Source organism: Setaria viridis, chromosome 2 (assembly GCF_005286985.2).
Source record: "Setaria viridis chromosome 2, Setaria_viridis_v4.0, whole genome shotgun sequence".
Taxonomy (NCBI): Eukaryota; Viridiplantae; Streptophyta; class Magnoliopsida; order Poales; family Poaceae; genus Setaria; species Setaria viridis.
This window is the reverse complement of record NC_048264.2, coordinates 10,641,335-10,664,046: the sequence shown is the minus strand read 5'-3', so window position 1 is coordinate 10,664,046 and position 22,712 is coordinate 10,641,335. Positions and strand designations below refer to the sequence as shown.

The 22,712-nt window shown below is 44.6% G+C and overlaps 2 protein-coding genes and 1 pseudogene across 2 annotated transcripts; 1 reads left to right on the top strand and 2 right to left on the bottom strand.

Annotated features, from left to right (window-relative positions):
* The first annotated feature begins 415 nt into the window (after positions 1-415).
* On the top strand, positions 416-2,016 carry LOC117844090 (zinc finger BED domain-containing protein RICESLEEPER 2-like; annotated as a pseudogene).
* A 1,044-nt stretch (positions 2,017-3,060) lies between these two features.
* LOC140221821 (uncharacterized) lies at positions 3,061-9,246 on the bottom strand. The gene is made up of 5 exons (XM_072291791.1): positions 8,549-9,246; positions 3,617-3,697; positions 3,481-3,534; positions 3,424-3,447; positions 3,061-3,069 (listed from the first exon to the last, which is right to left on the bottom strand). The coding sequence occupies exons 1-5, from the start codon at positions 9,131-9,133 to the stop codon at positions 3,061-3,063; spliced, it is 753 nt and encodes a 250-aa protein (XP_072147892.1). The 5' UTR covers positions 9,134-9,246.
* Positions 9,247-13,731: 4,485 nt separating this feature from the next.
* On the bottom strand, positions 13,732-17,029 carry LOC117846101 (F-box/LRR-repeat protein At3g26922). Its single transcript, XM_034727201.2, has 4 exons — positions 16,135-17,029; positions 15,900-16,031; positions 15,371-15,786; positions 13,732-13,984 (listed from the first exon to the last, which is right to left on the bottom strand). Exons 1-3 carry the CDS (start codon positions 17,017-17,019, stop codon positions 15,400-15,402), a joined length of 1,404 nt encoding a protein of 467 aa, XP_034583092.1. The 5' UTR covers positions 17,020-17,029; the 3' UTR covers positions 13,732-13,984; positions 15,371-15,399.
* Between the last annotated feature and the right edge of the window lie 5,683 nt (positions 17,030-22,712).

Genomic DNA, 22,712 nt, shown 5'->3' with positions numbered 1-22,712 from the left:
GGGTTTAATCTATTCTCGTTACCATGTGATAGGGTCTTCTTGTTATGTTAATATCTCAAGTTCTATACCTCCGTTTGATGTGATTCCAGTTGGGTTAGCTTCCTAATTTCATAAATTATTTTATGATTAATTTTCATTAATTTAGGAGTTACAACCTAAGAGCGAAATACAATTTAGTGGACGATCCAGAATCTGTTTAGTATACTAGCGTACCCAAGATGCTAAGCTATTGTCTCTTTCATCATTGCCCAGAGATCCATGAAACCATGAAAGCAGTTCTGTTTTTCTTGCCTGGCCTGCGGGAATACGTGTGTGATTGAGTGGCATGTATGTTTATGTAGAATATTGTTTATGCAACAATTGTGATTCATTTTGTAATCTTATACTGAAATTTCATTCGTGTCATCTAGGTGATATGGATCTAGGACAAAAAGTTATGGTTGAGGTTGACAGCCGTGATAGTCTGGTAACTGATCAGTCAAGTCGATCATATAGGAAGAGAGCTAAAGTTTGGGAATTTGTTGATACCGAAGTGGTTGATGGCAAGGAGAAGGCAATATGCAGATACTGTAAGTTTCATTTGTCCTCTGAACTTGGAAAAGGTACAACACACCTCCAATAGGCACATTGCAATTCACTATCATTCCATTCCGCAAGAGGATAGGGACATATTCATAGCAACATTGAAGCCAAAGTCTTTGAACGAGAAAAGAGTGTCTTTGATCCAGAAGTATTTCGCATTTTGATTGCCAAAAATTTATCAGTGCAGAGATTGCTTTCCGTAAAGCTGATGATCCTCATTGGACAAACTTGATAAACTATTGTCAGCCATCTTTTATAGTTGTTGGTCATCAAAGTGTATGCACAGATCGTGTTTTGTTTTATGAATAGGAGAAGTTGTAGTTGATGGACAAGTTCAGAAAGGTGAAGTCCCATGTTAGTCATCTTACTGCTGATCTGTGGTCTTCTAACCAGAACCTAGGTTATCTAGGTGTTACTGCATATTTCATCGATGAGAAGTTTGAACTGCATAAGAAAATCATAGCATTCAAGAAGATTTCTTTCCCACATACATCATATGCGGTACAGGATGGAATTACCTCATGCCTGATGGAGTGGGAGTTGATTGAACAATTGTTTACTTTGACATTAGACAATGCCGGTGTGAATAACAAAGCAGTAAAGGACATTCATAATGCTTTAGGTGTTGGGATGTTCTTCAAAGGTGAACACCTTCATGTCAAGTGTGCTGCCCATGTGCTCAACATTATGGTTCAGACTGGTGTAAAGGTAATTTCAAATGCAATTGGGAGAGTGAGGGACACCATAAAAGTTGTTACATCCACACCATCCCGCATGCAGATTTTCAACACAATTGTATAGAATTCAAGCCTCAAAGCAAAGTTAGGACTGATTCTGGATGTTCCACACCATTGGAATGCTACATATGATATGTTGCATGATGCTTTGAAATATAAGGTGGCTCTCAACAGATATGCGGTAGAGCAACATCACCAATTTCCAAGTGAAGATGAATGGGCAAAAGCTGAAGCCCTTCATGGTTTTTTGCATCAGTTTAGTGAGGCAACCAAAGCATTCTCCGCAGACAAGCATCCTACAGCCCACCTTTTCTTGAAGATGTTGCTAGCAATCCGAGATAGTTTGCTCGATGAGGCATGGAATTCAAATGAGCTCCTTAATGAAATAGCTAATGCCATGCATGCAAAGTTTAAAAAGCACTCAACAAAGCCTAATCTTGCTCTTCTAATAGCTGCTATTCTTGATCCAAGTATGAAAACTGACTTCATCAACTTCTATTTCTATACCATTGATGAAAATATTGAGGTGAAAATGAGGGAGCTGAATCGGTATTTGAAGAAATATTACCTACAGTATGAAAAGATTATCAGGAGCAACAGTGTGGTTGTGTTCAATATATCAAATGATGAGCAGAGCACAAGTCAATCTGGCGAGTCTGGTAGCACTTCTTTAGGACAAGTTTCTGGTAAAAGGTAGGTAGAGCTTGCATTCGCTTAGTTTGAATCACAAAGCTCGGAGGCCCGTCAAGAACGGTCAAAGCTGGATATTTACCTGGAGGACCCTAGAGTCCTTGTGAGGTCAGATGAGCACTTCAATGTTCTTGCATGGTGAAAGAAGAATTCTGATGCTTATCCAATCCTGTCTTTGATGGCTAGCACTACCGGAAACAGTAACTTTGCCGAGTGCCTGGGGCACTCGGCGAAGGGCCAATTACACTCGGCAAAGGGTTTGCCGAGTGTAACACTCAGCGACGTTTACTCAGCAAAGTTTCCTACGGCAAACAGTGAGTTTGCCGAGTGTCGATCATCGGGCACTCGGCAAACTCTTTGCCGAGTGCCACAATACACTCGGCAAAGTATAACACTCGGCAAAAAGATGCTAACGGTCAGTGACGGTAACGGCTCCTTTGCCGAGTGTCAGACGGCGGACACTCGGCGAACCTATAATGTTTGCCGAGTGTATTGAAGATGGCACTCGGCGAACCTTTAATCTTTGCCGAGTGTTTTTTCACATTGCACTCGGCGAAGCTTTAAGCTTTGCCGAGTGTATTTCTGCATTGCACTCGGCGAATTTTTAACGTTTGCCGAGTGTACTTCCACAATGCACTCGGCGAAAATTTACCCTTTGCCGAGTGTATTCTATGCGGCACTCGGCAAAGGAGCCCCGCTGGCCAGATTAGTTTAGGCTTTTACCGAGTGTTTGCTTGCGGCACTCGGCAAAGCTGCGTGTTTTGCCGAGTGCCCTCCCTTGGCACTCGGCAAAGGGCCCTTCTGCAAAAATTTTTTGGCACCTTTGCCGAGTGCCAAGACAATGGCACTCGGCAAAGACGTCGATACAACAGAAAATGGGCTATTTTCCGAGTGTTAACACTCGGCAAAGTGCCCGAGCTCCCCCCACAAAACAAAAATGTTACGTATAAAAGACCCCTCTCAAAAAAAACAACCAGAGAAGCACATGCATATAAATTACACCACAGGCATATAAATTGCAGCACAAGCATCACAAGCACACAAATAACATTCACAAGTTCTGGTCGAAACAGGTAATTCACAAGTTTTACCACAGCTAACACCTCTAGTTCACAAGTCACTGAGGAGGATGAGGAGGATGAGGTGGATGAGGAGGCTGAGGAGTATGTGCAGGTGGCCACTGCCCCCAAGAAGATTCTGCATTGGACGCCGCCGATTGATTCTGCACAAAGTTATAGAGATTGTATTAGTCACTTTTCTAGTGTAAGTCTGTAGTGCCTGTAGTTTCTAGTTTAACTCTAGATTGATTGTAAGGTTGAGAGTGACTCACAGGAGTAGCTGCAGGAGGTGGTGGAGGTGGCGGGAATAGGTTCGGTGGCATAGGTGGTGGAGTCTGACCTAAACTGTGAAAGACACTCTGCATGTATTGGAACATCTGCTCCGTCCTCTGCCTTTCTAGCTGCCGATCCGCCTCGATCCTCGCCTCTAGTTCCTCCTGGTGCTTCCGTTCTACCTCCACCTGGGCCTACAATATTTCATCCCAATGTCTTATTGCCAATGCCAAGATATGAACAAAATGAATGAAAAATTAAAGAAACAGGAATAACCTGCAGAGCCTGCATCTGTAACTGTGCAGCGGTAGGCCGTGCCCGTATCGCGGGGCTCGAGTCAGTGCTCCTTGCTCGGATCTGGGAGAGGGTGGGAGTACTGGCAGTGTCGATCACGCTATCTCCAATCCAGTACCTGCCATGCTTCTTCCCTCCTCCCACCCTCATCACAATTTCAGGATCTATATCCTGAGAGCTCGGATCGAACTCTGGCCCATGAACCTCCCTCGCCATTGCTGTGTACTCGGTGACACGGCTGTGGATGCTGGGATGGCTGTATGCCTCGGGCGGGTCCTCCGGGTTGAAGTCGATGTCTGCCGAGGCCTTGCCCTTTTTGGACATAACCCATGCCTTGAACCGGGAGCACTCCTGGCCTTCATGTGATGACGTCTGCGGCAAAAATACAAAAGGATTACAAAATATGCAGTATTATGTGCATTATGTGTGATAATAAAGAAATGAATTCACGTACCCATTTTTCCTTGTATTCATCAAGGCTCAGGCTGCCTTGATGGTGTGGTGCATATGGCATCTGCAGACGCCGCTCCCGGCAAGCATTGTGGTTCTCCAACCACCCGGGCTGCAACCACACGTCCACCATTTGTTCCCAGCACCGGGTAAAGGATCGGCACCACCACGGAGGCACCTACATCATCAAGTGTGTGACATATAACAAAAGAAGTGAAGCGTAATTAATCTCAAAAATACTAAATATTAACTTTTTGTACGTACCATCATGAATTCTTCCTTCGTCAGGTTCATTGTCCTGGCCTCTTCTTTTTTGACCCTCATCCTTTTGTATTCAGCATATAAGTCGATGATGGCCTGAACCCGCGCCTCGTAGTGCATGTCCTTAACGAGCTTCTTTGCGGCTAGTTCAATGACGGAGGCCGCCCTAGCCTCGAATCCCTCTTGGCATCTATAAAAGTCCTGCGTATAGACACATTGCAAACAAGTATTTTTTCAAGAATGTCTAGCGAAACTTGTGTATTAAGCAATCTAGTGCTTCGAATACTTACCCACAGCTCGGCCTTCACTCGCTCCGCCTTGTTCGCAAATTGCCTGTGGTCACGATCACCGACGTCGGCGGCGGCGACGTAGTGATCCCACGTGTAGGCCGGCTCCTCCTGTCCGGCGAAGACCACTAGACCGGGAAAGTGTAGCCTACACAAAAGACCGATGATGCCATTGACCTTGCGGTTGTGGGCACCCCCACTAAGCTTAGTCCAACTCCTACACAAGTGAGTAATATACATTATTAGTTTCTATTGTAAATTTGAACATATCAAAAGTACTAATAATATGTAAAGGAACTTACTTTGCCCCGGTGGGTTGAATCAGTGGGCGTAAATGAAGAGGGATCGGTCGCCTCGGGAGGGACGAGGGACCTCGCAACCAGATCTTGGACTGCGAATCCCCTGCCTCCTCCCCTGCCTCCCTCTCCTGCTCCTGCTCCTGCTCCTGCTCCTGCTCCACCTCCGCCTCGTCACTAGAGGCATACGCGGAAGGTACCTCATCCTCCGACGACGACGAAGGCGCAGGCGAGGGGGGCCTCACCCCTTTACCCTTTCCTCGACCCCTGCCCCGACCCCTGCCTCTAGCAAGGACCTGTGCCCCCTCCGTTTCCTCGGCCTGTGCATCACCCCTGCCTCCACCCCTCCCTCGACGCCTCCCTCGACCTCTCGAAGCGTCTGACCTTGTACCTGACCCTGAAGCTGCAGCTTTTAATTTTTCGTAAAGCGCTGCAATCTTCCTCGTACCGCCCACCATTGTTGAGTCACCTGCATTTGCCAAGAGTTAACCAATTAGCACAGATAGTGTATAAGATGTGCAAAATAAAGTAAACATACTTAATAAATAACATGGTATGACAAATATTAAATAAATGTGTACGGCCCATACATGTCTTAGAAATAATCGTCATGATTAGGATTAGCTGGATCATAAGTCTCATCATCATCGCTGTCACGCGTGTCAATAAAATCATTCTCGTGCTCTGAAGGAGGAGTGTCATCATCAATCTCCTGTCCTAACTGTAACCGCTGAAGTAATTCTAACTCCTTCATATTATGAACCTCCTCTCCAGCATCATCGTTAGGAACCATTTCATTGTCCACTTCCATTCTCATACCGTCGGTTAAATCAATCTCAAAATTCCCTTCGAGCCCATCTTCTTGAAAAAAATCTCCGTCATATGTGTTGGGGTCAATGTTGTAATCTTCATTGTTTGGTACAGCTAATTTACCGTGCGGCGATACCTTGTACACAACATCCCAACCTTTAAGACGGTCGTCCGATTGGCACGGGTATGACAAATAATAAACTTGCGTGGCCTATTGAGCCACAATGTATACATCATCTCCTTCTAAGACGGATGATTGGCGAATTTCGACTAACCCAAGATTAGGTGCCCGTCTCACGACTGATGGATCAAACCAATGGCATTTGAATATGACTGGATTAAGCACTTTGCAACCATGAAAAGTTAGTTCGTATATCTCTTCAATTCTTCCGTAGTACTCTACACCATCAAAGCCAGGCGTAAAAACTCCGCTATTTGTCATTTTTCGATTGGGCCGACTATGCTCATGGGTTGTTGTGTGAAAGCGATATCCATTTACATCATAACCGGTAAAAGATTTGACCCTGTAGGCACAGCCATCGGCAACCTGTCTCAACTCGGCATTCATAGACGAATCGGTTTGAGCCTGCAAGTTGAAGTAGGGTGGTTCGTTATATTATTCGCATATACGATCAACTTCTAATCAAGCTAAGTACGAGCTAAAATCGACTGTACCTTATGTTTGAACCAAGAAATGAAATTGGGCATTCCATTTCCTGCACCCTCTTTGAGAAGAGTCTCGGCTTCGTGTGGGGTAGGTTCCCTTGAATTACGCCAGAACTTACGATGGAATTCCCTGTACCAACGAGAAACATGATAGTATGTCGAAGAATACTGACAAATTCAGAAAAGACTAGTTTGTTCAGAACTTACAGTATGTACGGCTCCACCTCGGATAGGTTGGTCAATACATACAACATGATAGTGCGCCACTCTTTATGTTTCAATTTTTTTTGTGTCGCACCACTTGCACTTCCAAGTTGTCCTCGAAAAAGACTAAGGCTCGATTCAACTTCGCTGTCATTGTAACGAGGCAGTGGATTGTGCACGTTAGGAAGGTTGTCAGCATAGTATTTTGTTGTGAAGTTTGACACCTCCTCTAGAATGTATGCTTTTGCAATGGAGGCTTCAATTTTGCATTTGTTTTTACATTTCGTTCGAAGAACCTTTTGACACCTCTCAATTGAATAACACCAACGGCCCTGCACAGGCCCCCCCATTCGTGCTTCATAAGGGAGGTGTAAAATCATATGCTGCATCGGATTGAAGAAGCCAGGAGGAAAGATCTTCTCCAACTTACAGAGCAACACAGGCGCCATTCTTTCCATTTCGTCAACCACGGTCCGAGATAACTCCTTAGCACAAAGCTGGCGGAAGAAATTACTCAACTCCGCTAGCACCTGCCACACATGCTCAGGGACATAACCTCGAACCATCACCGGAAGTAGGCGCTCAATCCATATGTGATAATCATGACTTTTGAGCCCGTTGATTCGCATAGTAGCTAAGTTCACTCCCCTCTTCAGATTTGCTGCATACCCATCAGGGAACATTAACGTTTCGAACCATTGTAATACCTCCCTCCTTTGGGCCCTCGTCAGGACGAAATCAGCCTTAGGCTTTCTCCACGACTTGCCTGCTCTGGGAGGCGCCATGTCTAACTTTGGTCTGTTGCATAACATTGCTTGATCCACTCTAGCCTTAACGTTATCTTTTGTCTTGTCAGGAATGTCCATAATTGTACCAAAAATTGCCTCGGCAATATTCTTTTCAGTGTGCATAACATCAATGTTGTGTGGGAGAAGAAGATCATCAAAATAGGGGAGGTTCCACAAGCACGATCTCTGAGTCCAAGCATGTTGCTCGCCATATCCCATAAAACCACCATCTTGATTGTTGACCTCAAGAGTGTCTAACTGAGCACGAACCGCGGCTAAGGTAAGCATCTGCGGTGGAGGGTCGTTAACTACGACATCTTTTGTAAAATTTCTAATATCTCGTCTGAAAGGATAATCAGGAGGAAGGAATTGTCAATGTTTGTCGAATGAAGAATATTTGCCACCCTTCGTCAACCAAATGAATTTCAAAGAAGCCTTGCATACTAGGCATGGGAACTTCCCGTGAACACACCAACCACAGAAAATACCATATGCTGGCAAGTCATGCAGGGAGTAGTGGTACCAAACATGCATCTTGAAGTTTGTCCTTGTAGCACGGTCGTATGTCCATACCCCTTCATCCCATGCACGGACCAAATCATCAATCAAAGGCTCCATGTACACACTCATATTATTTCCTGGATGTTCTGGAATTATCAACGATAAAAATATGTTCTGTCGCTGAAAGAGAACACCAGGGGGGAGATTGAGGGGGATAACGAACATAGGCCAACAGGTGTACGGGGTGGCAGCCATTCCATAAGGATTGAACCCATCTGTTGCGAGCGCAACCCTTACATTACGAGCCTCTCGAGCTTTCTCATGATAAATCGCATCAAACTTTGTCCATGCTTCGCCATCGGATGGGTGTACCAGCTTCTCAGCATTGTATCGACGTCCGGTTTTGTGCCATGTCATTTGTTTCGCGGATTCTTCACACATGTATAGCCGTTGGATCCTCGGTATGAAGGGAAGGTACCGAAGGATCTTCACAGGGATTGCAAGCTGCTTCTTCTGACCTTCACCAGAGTCTACCTCCAGGAACCTAGACGATTCGCACTTCACACAGTACTTTGATTCCGCATATTCCTTTCTAAATAAGATACATCCCTTCGGACAAGCATGTATCTGCTCGTACGGCATCTTAAGTGCACGAAGAAGTTTTTGTGCCTCATACATAGACTTTGGCAAGATGTGATCCTCCGGGAGCAGACTACCAAAAACTGTCAAAATAACATCGAAGGCGTTTCGACTCAAGCTAAACTGGGACTTCACAGCCATTAGACGTGCAATGGCATCCAATTGAGAGACCTTGGTATGCCCGTGAAGGGGTTGCTGTGCCGCACACAACATGTCGTAATACGCCTTTGCGGTAGCCTCGGGTTCCTCCTCCCTACGAGCTTCATGATAGTCATCTAACATGTCTCCCACCCCGGCGTCATCATCATATTGCTCGATCCGTTGTCTGATGACCTCGTCCCTCCCACGATCGAATTCACCATGGTAGATCCAGATGGTATAGTCTGGGGTAAAACCGTGCCTAACAAGATGTTTACCCATTTCTAACTTGGTTTGCCGACGCAGATTTCCACATTTTCTACACGGACACCAAGTATCTCTTCCTCCTTTGATCCTTGCAAATGCCCGTTCCAAGAAAGCATCGGTCTTGTTTATCCATTCATCGGTCAACGAATTCTGACTAGATCGGCCCGTGTACATCCACTGACGATCCTCCATCCTCTAGCATATCACCGAGTAATATAAAAACTCACGTTGCATCTACACGTTCCTATATTATCTATTAGGTGAAGATAGGTCCTAATCCCACACGAGGATGTGTAGGTGGGATTAGTTTCCATGGTCTACTGCAATCCGAGATAGAATTTCGGCAGCACCTCCCCGCTGTTCTCCAAATACACGTCCTGGAATGGAGATTGTGTATCCGGAGAACAATTGGGAGGTACTGCCGAAATTCTAACTCGGATCGGAGTAGACTATGGAAACTAAACCCACCTACACATCCTCGTGCTGTCCAAAGTGACGTGGACAATTCGAAACAGATACGGTTATAAATATGCAAACATCTACATATTTCCAACTGTATCTCTTTCGAACGGGAGACGCCTAACTAGGTTACGTGATATACGAACATCATACGGAAATAGAGGTATAGGATAACTCACCTTGCTATCGTACAAAGTGACGACTCGAGGACAGTAACGTAGCCTCTCCTGCAAAAAAAAAACATACAACTGTCAACTACAATTTTCGGCAGCACCTCCCCTGCACGTGGAGGTTTCCATAACCTGCATCAAATGAAACGGCACGATGGCCGACAACCACATGTAGAAAAGAAGGAACGGCACGATGGCCGACTTCCACAAACATTCTTATACCTTAGATTCTCAAGAAAAACATCATTTTCTAATTTCTACAACTACAGCCCTACAATATCTAATTTCTAATTTCTAATTTTAACCTACTTCCTAATTCTGAATTTGTAACTTGAAAAAGAAATATTCATTACCGGAAGGGCGAGGGACGCCGGCCTAGAAAGTCGATGGGACGTCCGGCGGCGGCGGGAGCGTCAGGGGCGGGGCACCAGGGTCCAGGACGCCGGTGGCAGGGGGCACGGGCCGGGGAAGGGGTGTCGGGGCCGGGGACGCCAGGGGCGGCCCTTGGGGCGGGCTGCTGGACAGGGGGCGTCGGGGCCGGGGCCGCCGGGGTCGGGGCAGGGCCGGCCGGTGGGGCGGGCCGCGGGGAAGGGGCGCCGGGGCCGCCGGGGCTGGGGCGTGGGCGGCGGCCGGGCCGGGGCACGGGGAGTCGGCCGGCGGCGGGGCGCCGGGGTGGGGCGGTGGGGCGGCGGGGCACCGGGGTGGGGCGGTGGGGCGGCGGGGCGCCGGGGCCGGGGGCGGGGGCTCCGGGGCGCCGGGGCCGGGGGCGGGGCGTCGGGGCGCCGGGGTGGGGCGGTGGGGCGGCGGGGCGGCCGGCGGTGGCGGACAGCGGGTGGCGGCGGCGGGTTGCACAGGCGACTCGAAGATTTTGGGATAGAGGCCAGGCCGCGCGCGGCGGTTCGGGGATAGCCTAAGTCCGGTTCTTTGCCGAGTGCCCGCGATCTGGCACTCGGCAAAGTAAAGAAATTCGAACGGGAACGTGTGTTTGCCGAGTGCCTTGGATTTGGCACTCGGCAAACCTTCTTCCTTTGCCGAGTGCCAGATCCAAGGCACTCGGCAAACACACGTTTTTCTTTTTTAAAGCAGGACGAGAACACTGCCAGTGGGCCTGTGTACCCTTTTTGCCGAGTGCCTGCGATCTAACACTCGGCAAAAACTACCTTTACCGAGTGTTTTCTTTTATGCACTCGGTAAAAAACACTAATATTTCATGTACCTTCTTGAACAACATGTTTTACAGATCTTTTCCTAATATACTTGGGCAAAATCGTGTCAACATCACTCAACAATGTTTAAATTATTTTTCTACTGATAATGTTCTATTATTTCATGCAGTTATAGCGAAAATTGCATTTATATCTACTAAAATTCTATAATTGCATTTAATCAATAAAAAATAGTAAACGCATCCAAAAAATTTCCAAATTTTGACACGAACCAATCTGTGTTGCATGTTGCCTATGCAAAAAGATTTGAAGCCAAACGTTAACTCAAGTGTCACTTGGACTCCAAATCTTATTGTGTCCTCTCTAACTTCTATGAATCCTTCGAGGAGATGCGTCGGCTTCTAAGCATCATATGTCAGAAATTGGGCAAAACCTTCTCAATTTTTTACCACAGCCTCCACACATAATATCATGACATCTTGACAAATCTTGTGATTTTCAGATTTCGTTTGCTTTTTTTAGAATTTAACCACCATTCAACCACACGTTCGTGGTCGCGTTTTTTAAAAACAATGTTGACAATTTCTTTTCATTTCCTGGTTGAGAACTCAATCCGGACTCCATAATATGGATATAATTTTTCCACTGATTAAAAACCATCATTTCATGTACATGCAGTTAAAATCTGACATGAATAAAAAAATTCTTATTAATGCAATCATTTCATTAAAAATAGCAAACAGACCACAAAATATACCAAATTTTCTTATGGATTACAAAATCTCCTACGTGGGGAGTAGAAAAAGTGTGGAGGCTAGGGGAGGATTTTTTTTTTTGTTCGCCGAGTGCCAACATTTTACACTCGGCGAAGTACTATGTTTGCCGAGTGTCCAGGCTTAGGCACTCGGCGAATGGACACCTTTGCCGAGTGTCTTGTGCTGCCACTCGGCGACATTCTCTATTTGCCGAGTGTCGGAGGGCGGCACTCGGCGAACCTTGTCTTTGCCGAGTGTCGGAGTCCAACACTCGGCAAAGAACTAACGGCCGCCCCAGTCCGGTGACGGACGGCGCACGTGCGATGCACGCGCCGTTGATTTACCGAGTGTCGGAATTTTGCCGTGTGTCACTGAGAGGTTTGCCGAGTGTCGGATTTATGGCACTCGGCAAACGACCTCATTGCCGAGTGTAAACATTTTGCCGAGTGCCGAGTTAAATACACTCGGCAAAAAGGCCCTTTGCCGAGTGCCCGAAGGAATGCACTCGGCAAAATTTTTACACTCAGCGAATTTACTGTTTCCGGTAGTGTAGAGACTTTCTTTCTATTTCTGTTAGCACAGTACCCTCAGAATCAACCTTTAGTACAGCTGGAAGGATTCTTGGGAAAAATAGGACATCTCTCTCACTTGAAACGCTTGAAGCATTGATCTGAGCAAAAGATTGGCTAATCGGCTTTGATGAAAACGAAGAAGGTGAACCAATGACCGGTCATAGAATGTTTAATTCAAATGAGGAAGATGAAGATGATGAATAAAGGTAAATGAGTCTTACACTTGGCTGATTGTATTTCTCTGAACATGTTGAATTCCTATCAGTACTATGCTTGTTCTGTTTTTTAACTAGCTATGGTGACATACTTAAAATCTTCTTCCGAACAAAATCTGGTGATGCTTGTTCAGGAATGTTTTGACATATGTAAACACATGCATCTAGTTTTATTTAGTTCTTTAGTGCCTGGGAAGTTTCTGCTTGTCTTTGTTTTGCATCTAGTTTCATTCATGCATGCTTGAGGATGTCTTTGTTCTGTCTTGACTTTTTTTATCCTGACTAACTGTCATATATTCCTGATTGTTTGCTATTGTTCTGTTCTAGTACCCTCACACTGCATTCAGGCAACTGTCATTTGGATGAGTGTGTTTCCTTGCATTTTGCAATGATTTAGTCATATTCAATAACTATTGACTAACGGATATGCATTATTACTTGTTTGAAACAGTTGTCCCGGACAAGGATGCGATTTCTTTTGTTGTTAGAGATACTGGAATGTGAAAACTTGGTGATCTTGTGGAATATGAAAACTTGGTCTTGTGGAATATGAAAACTTGGTGGATTAATTTCTAATATCATTATTTACATTGTCTGCTATTTATATGTGATATGTGGTGACCGGTGGCAGCCTAACAAGCAATGCTTGTTGCGGTTATTGCTTTCTAGCTTGTACTATTGGTAGATTGGCCCGTGGATCATTATTTACATTGTATGCTTCCCGGCCCTCTCTACACACGGCAGTGTTCGTGCTTGTACTATTGCTTGTGGTTATATGTGATATGCTTGCCCACGGATCGTGCTCCTTCAGTGCAACTGGATTGGCCCGTGGGCATAAATAGGATAAGGGCTGGATTAGGAGGATGTTAGCTGAAGGGTTGGATCGGATCGTAATAATCAATTGAGGATTGGATAACGATTGAGCTGACTACTTAATTAAATAGGGCTAGGGCTGAAGCAGGGTTAGGGTCAGATCACGATCCGTTACCAAGCCTAGGCACGGGAGGAGATAAGGTCGTTACCTACTTTTTTTAAATAGAAGAAGTTGCTAGAAATGATGGATGTGGCAGTATAAGACCAACATCCGATTTTCACATCGGATGTCCTCATCCTAGAATTATCGTAAAACAATTCAAAAGGGTGAAAGAAAGACATTTGACATTCACCAAAAGTCACCAATGTCTATGCTGTTGCCAAATACTACCAAGCAGCAATTTTGATCAGACAACTGATGGAATTAAAGTGATAAATTAATACACATTGAGAAAAATCATTGTACACAATTTCTTCTTCATATAATGACACATAGCTCTCCTGCATGTTCAAGAAAAAAAATCATTGTACACACATAGCAGTTCCAACTACCAAGTCACGGAGCATGATCCATTCTCACTGACAGCACGAGAGAAGACATCCCCAGAAATATTGAAGGGACTAAGGACATCACAGCAAGTAAACCTGCCTCATCACATGGCATCAGGTCTCAGTAACATTAAACATAAGTAGCATCATGGCCACAAGATTTGAAACAAAAGGCGAACATGGTTCGTAATTAGAGTGCATCACTAGCATAACATATTTCCCTATTGTACTATCCAAAACCTGCCAAAGAGAATAATGAGTCCAGCAGGAACACAAAAGAAGCCTGGGTATCTCCGTAGCAGCAGCAAGGCTTCTGTCTAGTAGCAACAAAATATGTTTAACACCTGCACAAAAATGAGCGGGAGTTGAGTGGCAGAACTCAAAGTATCCAAACAAGATATTTTGAAGTCTTGTATTACTACCGCTAAACATGTTTCAGGCTTATTTCCACAATATATTCGAAATGATCAAAACAATCGAAGACTCTGTTTGACTTTTCATTTTCTATATGTTCTTGGATGCTTTTATAAGCAATCTACAAACCAGGAAAAATTAACACATATATAAATGGTACCATTGAGGGTGAATTCTTTACTTGATTTTGTGGCAAACCTTCGAAACCACAACTATTAGACTTTTCATGCAAGGAGGGAAAGCTAATTGGTTGAAACATGGAACACATACCAAAGCAGCTTGCTCGTTGGAATTTTGAGTAATGAACAAAAGATGCCTTGTAACTGAAATATCAACTTACAGGTCAACAACTCTACAACATAAAACTGAAGTCTCCAACATAAACCTCATGTGGCACAAAATGATTATAGCAGCAGAAGCTTTTATGCCTGACCATAGTGAATTCAACACTGAGAATCTCCATTTCAAAATTCTCATGTGGCCTAATTGTAGAAATTTCATCTCAGACCAGGACAGCAGCTCTAAAGTAAAACTGTACTTTAGACCAGGATAGCAGTCTAGCTGTACTTTAAAGTGAAACTCTTCAGAGGCCCCCATACCACTCTAAAGTACACAGCTTATTTTCACTAGACTGCTACCAAATACTTGGTTGGCTTCTACATAATGAAAAAGCTTTTACTGATGAGCAGCTAGAAGATTAATAGCTAGCTCCCAACCACTTGTATAACAGTCTTTTTTAAATGCAAATGTACCAATGGATTTTCACACAGCCCCAGCTATCCGTTCATAAAGTTAAAAGTTATAGTATTTCTTTGCCATATTGGAATGCAGATTAGGACTCCAACAGTTCACGGCCAAAACAAATTGACAAGAGTAGTATCCATTAGTTATTGACAGATGCCTCAAAAAGCAGCATAAATACAGTCTACAACATCAGTGTAACTAGCTATACAAAAAGACTCAACCATTAGCTGACACATCTAGATATACATGCTTCCTCATCCACATAATTGGAAGATGTAAAACAGACAAGTTTCTAGTAAACATCAATCATGACGATTATCAACTAATAAAGTTGCAATGTCTATGTACTACACAAGAAAAAAAGGAAACATCAATACAACAGCTGCATGTCAAAACTTTTTAGTTGAATAACTAACAGGGTACGTAGGAGGCTCACAAGACCACACCAAATGAACAGTAAAATCTACATGAATCAATAAATTTACTTGCTAACAATAACACTGCTGACAAAAAAAAACTAATCCCAGGAACATAAGGCTGCATCGCAAAATAATCAAGTACTTGATGCTTACCAAAGTGATCGTACAACTGATAATCAGCTTCAGTGGAGTGCATCACCATGGCATCTACACGATGATCTATCAAACGGATCCATAGCCAAATCATGGATGTGCTTCATGTCGACAATGCTAGCTGGCCCGCAGCTACAGTCTGCTTCAAAATCAAATTTCGCTCTCTGTGAAGCTCTGTCATTCACCTGTAGTTTCTTATGCTGACAAGCAATCCATTTTGCACCACATTTGTCACGACAGACTACAAACTTCATAGATTCAAGCACCCTAGCATTTAAGACGAAGAACTTGATGAAGTTTACATCAGCCCTTTTCTCCTCATAATTTATTATCTGGACCTTCTTGAGATGTCGGTCAAGGCATTCGAGTGGAGCATAGCATTTCACGTCATTCTTGAAAATCATCTGAGTATATGACTGGAATGGAAGATTGGGTGGAAACAAACACGATATCAATTAAACCTGATGGATGATCACGCAGCATAGACAATAATGTAAGCAATAGAATTTAGCAAAGAAGAAACCCTGACCACAATGTGTAACTTCTCAACACACGGGAAGCATTTCAACAAGCCAGTAACAAAATCCAAATTGGGAGCAGAGAGGAGGCCTAAAATCTTCACAGAGCGTATCCCATCAGACGGCCTAACAAGCACCATTTTCTGAAATAAGATATGAACATAAAACCGTATGAGCGAGCAAGCAGCAGCAACATATGGGAACATGGATGAAAAAAGCCTTGGGCACAAGTGGCTATGCAGCTACCTCAAAATGCATGGTTCCAAGCTGCAGTCTGGGGATATCATCATGCAGATAGCCCAATGTCCTCAGTCTGGGTGCATGTATTACCCGAATCACTAGGTGATGACTTGGAACACGTGGGATCAACCTTTCTAGGAGCGGAGCATCGACAATCATGAGCTCTTCCAACCTTGCCTCCCAGGGATACCCACAATCAGATACGCCAACACTCCGAAGGGTCAAGGAGTTGATCCGGACACAGCGAGCACGAATGTTGTCCAGCAACAAGGTCTCCAGCACAGGGCATCTCGACAGGACGCCATGGAGAGCGCTCTCAGATACATCGACGTCGACGAGGGTGAGCTCCCTGAGGCTTGGGAAGCTGAGCGTGCTAGTGGTCCACAAGGGGGATTCGGGACTCGAACATATGTGGAGCACGCGCAGGGCTGCTGGAGATAAACTGAGAAGAGACGGCGGAAGGTCACCGCGGACGTAGAGCTCGAACTCCTGGATGTCCTGGAGACGGTGAGACTGGAGCAGTGGCGCGATAGGTTGAGAGAGGCCGTACCGCCCGTTGCATTTGAGGGAGAAGCGACGGACAGGGGCCTCGTGAGCGCTCAACAACTTGCAGAGTTGGGAGGCCACGCGCTCGGACTCGAGGAGGGTCAGGCTGCCGAAATCGGCCTCGAGGTTGAGAGGCGCGGCGCGCCAGAGGGGCCGCCACCGGCGCGAGAGGATCTGGGTGCGGGCGCCGTCCGTGGTGGGGAGGAGCGTGATGATGCTGCCGAGGACCTCGTCGGGGAGGCGGCCGATCAGGTCGGGATCGTCGCCGTCTTCTCCGACTCCTCCTCCGGACGGCACCTCTTGGCCCAGCCTCCTCCGCTTGCTTGCTGCATCCTCCTCCGCCATCCCGATTGCAGTTTCCTCGAACCCTGATTGCAACGGAGGAATCCCGGGAGAAATTAAGGAGGGAGGAATCCAGGGAGGGAAATTAAGGAGGAATCCCCAATCAAGAACCGAGTGGAGCCGATGCGCGTACACGTAGGCCGTCGGCCGCCTACTAGCAGAGCACGGCCCCGTCCAGGCAACCCTTCATTCGCCGGCGTTCCGCGCAGGCCACCGGCCGCCGACACCGATCGGAGACTTCGAGGGAGGAGTGCGAGACTGAATGGGAGCCGGGAGCGGAAGAGTCGGCCTGGGGCCGCCAGTAAGTAGACTAGAGCGAGGAGGAGTGGGCCGAGCGAGCCGGGCCGCCGGGGACGGAAAGTGGAGGATGTACGCGACGCGGGCCGACGCCTCAGCAGGCCGTAGGATTGTGGTGCCGTTTTGTTGTCTCGGGTCTGAAGTGTGATCGTTCGTTCTTCCAACCGAGATTGGTTACGCGGGTATCATGAATCATTATTTACAAGAATTAGTTATTTAAGCATGATAATAGATATGCTAAGGCCTCATTCGTTTTCACCGGATTAGCCCGGAATGAGGTCCATTCCGGATGGTTTGAAGTGACCCGGTTTGAAACCAGACTTGCATTGAAAGTGTTGTTCGTTTTAGTCTGGTCTGGAACGAAAACCGGCCTGGATTGGAATCCTTCTACATTAGATGGCCCGGATTGAAACCATACCTCCTCACCCCTGGAATGAATCCTGACCGGATTGAGTGACACGGGTGGAATCACTCAAACCGGACCTGGAAGTAATCCTAGCTGGAATCCAATCCTGGTGAAACGAACGAGGCCTAAGTGGGATGATAGGTAGGATTATTTTCTTTGTCATTATGCTAAGAGGAAATAGTACAGAATGGAGTGTGTAATACTTACAGAATTTGCAAATCATATATAACTTTCAAAATTATTTTTATTATTGGACTTTTCACTGTTTGAGAGATCGGTGCAACACAAACTAGATAACTAGAAATTTTATGAGACGGACGTGCGAAGCCGAGCATGCAGACAAGAGAACGACGCGGCGGAGCAGGTGGGCTCTAGCCTGCGCATGGACAGGTGTCATCGCACCATAGGAGACATTTGGATGAGATGGTAAACGAATTTGAAACTTCAAATAATCTTTTTCTCCCAAACATGTACCGAATTTAAATGCATTTGAACCATAGTATTCATTGGAATGAATGCATCAATAGAGCTGTGGGTCCTTAAACTAGTCCTGAAATCTCATCTAGGTTCATAAATTTTTAAAGTTGTCATCTAAACTCATGATTTAATAAAGAGTGGCCGTGGAGATCCACGGATGTCCACAGAAGCACCTTTAACCTACGTGGCGATGCCAGCATGGCAACAAGTTACAAATGAGCCGTCCCTCTTTCATTTCTATCTCTCTTGTCCCTCGTCCTCACATGTCACATATGAGGGCAGGCCCACTAGTTAGTCTCTTTTTGTTATACATACACAAAAGTTGACACATAATCTCTACGAGACTGATCACGCGTTAGCGCTGTCCAATATGAGAGCTTATTTTAGATTTTTTTTTAACTTCTTGGTTGTCTTCTCTTGTGTGTTCAAAAGGGAGCCGCTCACCTATGCGAAAAATGGTGAATTTATCTCGTCCCATAATCCTAGCACCATTTGTTGTGCCACCACTGACGTTGCTGCTTTGTTTGGGTTTTGGATGGGATGGATGATGCTTATAATTAGGTGATGTTATTCGGCAGTGTTGGTAGGATATGGTCGGTGGCAAAGGCTGTCGGCCGTATATCTATGGATCCATTGGGAGGCTTGATAGTTCTAGATACGTGCCCGTATGCCGAGACGTGTCAGATATGGAGACTATGGTGTAGGACGGCGTGGTCTACGTGGAGGAAAATAACTAGTCGAGATTAAGAAACTACTCGTAGCAATTAGAGTAGGACTCTCTAGTTGAATCCGACTAGGTAACCTTGCCCCTGGCAATACAAAGCGAGGCAGGGACCCCCTCCAAACAACATCAATCAACACATAGGACGTAGGGTATTACGTGACATAAGCGGTCCGAACCTATCTAAATCGTGTGATCGAGTTCACCTTCGAGTTCCTGATCTTCGACGAGCCCCCTGCATAAAACACTACCTTAGGTACCCTCTCGGTAGGTTGTCGATCAGGTCTAAACAGACAGGGGACATCACATAGGATGGGGCTGGCAAGGGAGATGATTAGCTGTTAGAAAAAGAGGACAAGAACAAGTACGAAGTCGTGGACCAAGGCGAGGATGGAGAAATAGCGCCAACAGAGAGAGGAGGGAGGGGCAGCGGCGCGGCACCAAGCACGGCAACGATGGTAGCGCCGGGGTGGAGGCACGTGCAATAGACCATGGAAGGTGAGAGGGTAAGGTTGCCTGCTGCTTCTTTTATTGTTCGTTGGTTTATCTGGTCCGTTTTTGGACGGCTAAAAATTTGATAGATTTTGATCTCCTTTTTCTAGCGACAGATAAATAGTCTATTCCTAAAATAATGAACTAGGAACAAATAATTAGTATTTTGTTGACCTTGCAATTTAGCTGGAGCTAGTTCCCGTGGGTGCACCAAAGATTAGACGATGGTACAAACATATGGCATAATTTTAGGGCGAGCCAAATTCGGATAGGGAGCACCCCAAGCTAGGCCTTTTTTCTTCAGTTGGAAATACTTCGTCCATTTTAAATATATGATGTTTATGATAAACTAATTAGTTTTTAAATATCATGCATTTAATTAAAACAAAGGTAGTATTCAAGTTCGGTACAACAACATTAGTCAATAGACTAATAATGATGCATGCAGTTGGGAACTACGATTTTTAATCCTGGAATAGGTAGCCATTTGGTCCACAATCCTGCTGAGGTGACTTCAATGTTTTTAGCCATCATAAATACTCCACCTCTCAACATACATACTTCCTCCATCCTAAATTACTATTCGTTTTAGCTTTTCGGGATACATAACTTTTAGTATGTATCTAGATATAGTATATATCTAAATGCATATTAAAAGGTATATACCTAGAAAAGAATTTAGGACGGAGGGAGTAGTTCTCTATCAATTGATAAATGTTTGATAAAATACCCCCCTCCACTCACATTTGGACCCATCAAACATCAATACAGTCTCAAAATTATTTCACTAATACTATCTCTGTATCAAAATATTTGTCGCTATTGACTTTTGATCATGTTGTTTGACCATTCGTGTTATTCAAAAAATTAAGCAAGTATTATTTTATTTATGATTTACTTTATCATCAAAGGTATTTTGAGCATAACTTATCTTTTTTATGTTTGCAATAAATTTTTGAATAAAATGAATAGTCAAATGTTGTGAGAAAAAGTCAACAACGACAAATATTTTTATATGAAGTGAGTACTTTAAATGTAATATGTTTAAAAACATATTAAACCAAGCTATACTTTGTAAAAACTATGTTTTGAAAAATTTACACAAATCTAAACCAAATACATAAAAAGTAATTAATTTATAACTAAAGTTTGAAATAGTTGACTGTCGTCATCCAAAATGTCATTTATTACATGTGACCAGAGAGGGATATTTTCTATGTTTTGAACATAAATTAAACCAATGCATGGCAAGATCTCCTAACACTAATCTAAATTTTTTCATTTGTTTTTAGCTTCTTTTAAATGGCATACCTGCTTACATCGTGCTATAGTTATTTCACATGACTAGGCAAAATATCTTGCTACCTATAAAACAATATATCTCGGAGCAAGCATCAAAGCAATCATTGGAGCAATTGGTACAACGTGCAGAAGCAAAATTAACTTAGGGCACCGGATGATCAGATGAGTGTCGGCCAAAGGCATCGGATCATCTGATGATTCCAGTAGCGGCTGTACATGAACAGGACCACCAGATGATCCGATGGTCTACTTTTTGAGAGCATCAGATGAATCGGTGAAGGGAAGCCACGGAAGAATGAAGCATCAGATGATCCGACGACTATGAGGAGGTGACCGTCGGACTAAGCATATTTACTTTGAAATTGTCCAAAAGGTTTCCGAGCAAATCCTCGTCGGTACCGGATGATCCGATGGGCATCGAATGAAGTGTTAGAGCAATTTTGGGCAGAAGGATCCAACAGCTATATGCGTCAGTAGGGGGCACCAGATGATCCGATGCCTACCCAAAATTACTATCAGATCATCCGATGCTCACTGTTTTTACCAGCCATTGGAGCAACTACTCTTTTAGGTCCATGGGCTATTTATACCCCCTCAACTTACCCATTTGGGGATTCGGAATAAATATGCTTTTGTATCTTTTCTTTAAATTGCTGGAGAATCCACACAACAATTGAAGACCAAGACTCATCATGAACATATTCATGCTTAGAGAGTGATTAGTGCTAGGATAGGCCTAGATTGAGTAATATAAGTGCAAGGTATTGCTACCTTGTGATTGGTTCAAGGAGTGAACTACTATTGTAAGCTTAGTGCGCTGGCATCTTGGGGCCTTGGTGGCTCACCGATAAGTCTTCGACCGTTCGACTTGGTGTGCATCGGCGACGACGATCGTGTGCGGGGGATGAGGAGACCCCTTCCTTCATGGAGAAGCTCCATAGTGGAGACGACATCAAGGTGACCGGAAGAGAGGGAGCGGTGAACCTTGCTTTTGTGGCAAGTTTCTCATCCGGCTTGGCGAGAGGTTTTGTGGTGAGTCCAAGACCTTGACCGGGAGCATATCCTTGGTGGAGCTCCAACGTAGACTCGGGGTGTCATTTGCCTACCGATACCATGGGATAAATTATCATGCCGAGTTTGCATCCTTCGTAACCTGCTCCTTTACGTTTCCGCATTTCTTACTTGCAACTTGTGTGCCTTTACTTTCATAGAGAAGTTTCACTAGATTAACCATAGATCCACATCTAGATAGCATGATCTAGTTTATATTTTGATGCAAGTAGTGGAAGCTATAGGCTCAGAATTTTAGGTTAGCCTAATTCACCTCTCCCCTCCTAGCTACGCTAGGAGCACCGATTCCTTCCACTTTGGCCCTTGCCATACACCACAAATGTGTCTCGTCGTAAATGAATGATCACACTAAAGCTTGGTGACACCCCATAAAAAAACACATCTATTGGTGTGTTTCCATACCGACCAAGCTACTAACACCCAAAATATTGAAGCCCCCATGGAGATGCTTGCTTGGTGCTGTGCTTGGTTTCACCATTCAGTAAAAATGAGATCATATGGCCCTGGCGCTTGCTGCTGCAGACCAACCAGGGACAGCACTGTAAACCAGGTCACATGAGGAAACAACACATACAGATGTTGTATAGTTTCCTCCTCTTATCAAACACTCAACAAGCCAAAGAATCAGACGATGAAGGCTCAATGGATACAAAACAAAAAAAATAGGCATCATTTAGAATTCATGATTTTCACATGTAGAACTAATCAAAAGACAGGTTGATGAACAAGCGATTGACAAATTAAAATAAAGCTTTTTTCCGCTAAGTGCAATGAGGTTTAATGATTTGTTTACTACAAATACTGACATGAAGACTTTTTGTAGCTAACAGGTATATAGTACATGTAATGTATACTGAAAAACTAAAAACTATATGTAACTTTTGCACAATACGTAACAGGACCACTTTTTTGGGATGAAGCTCCACTGGC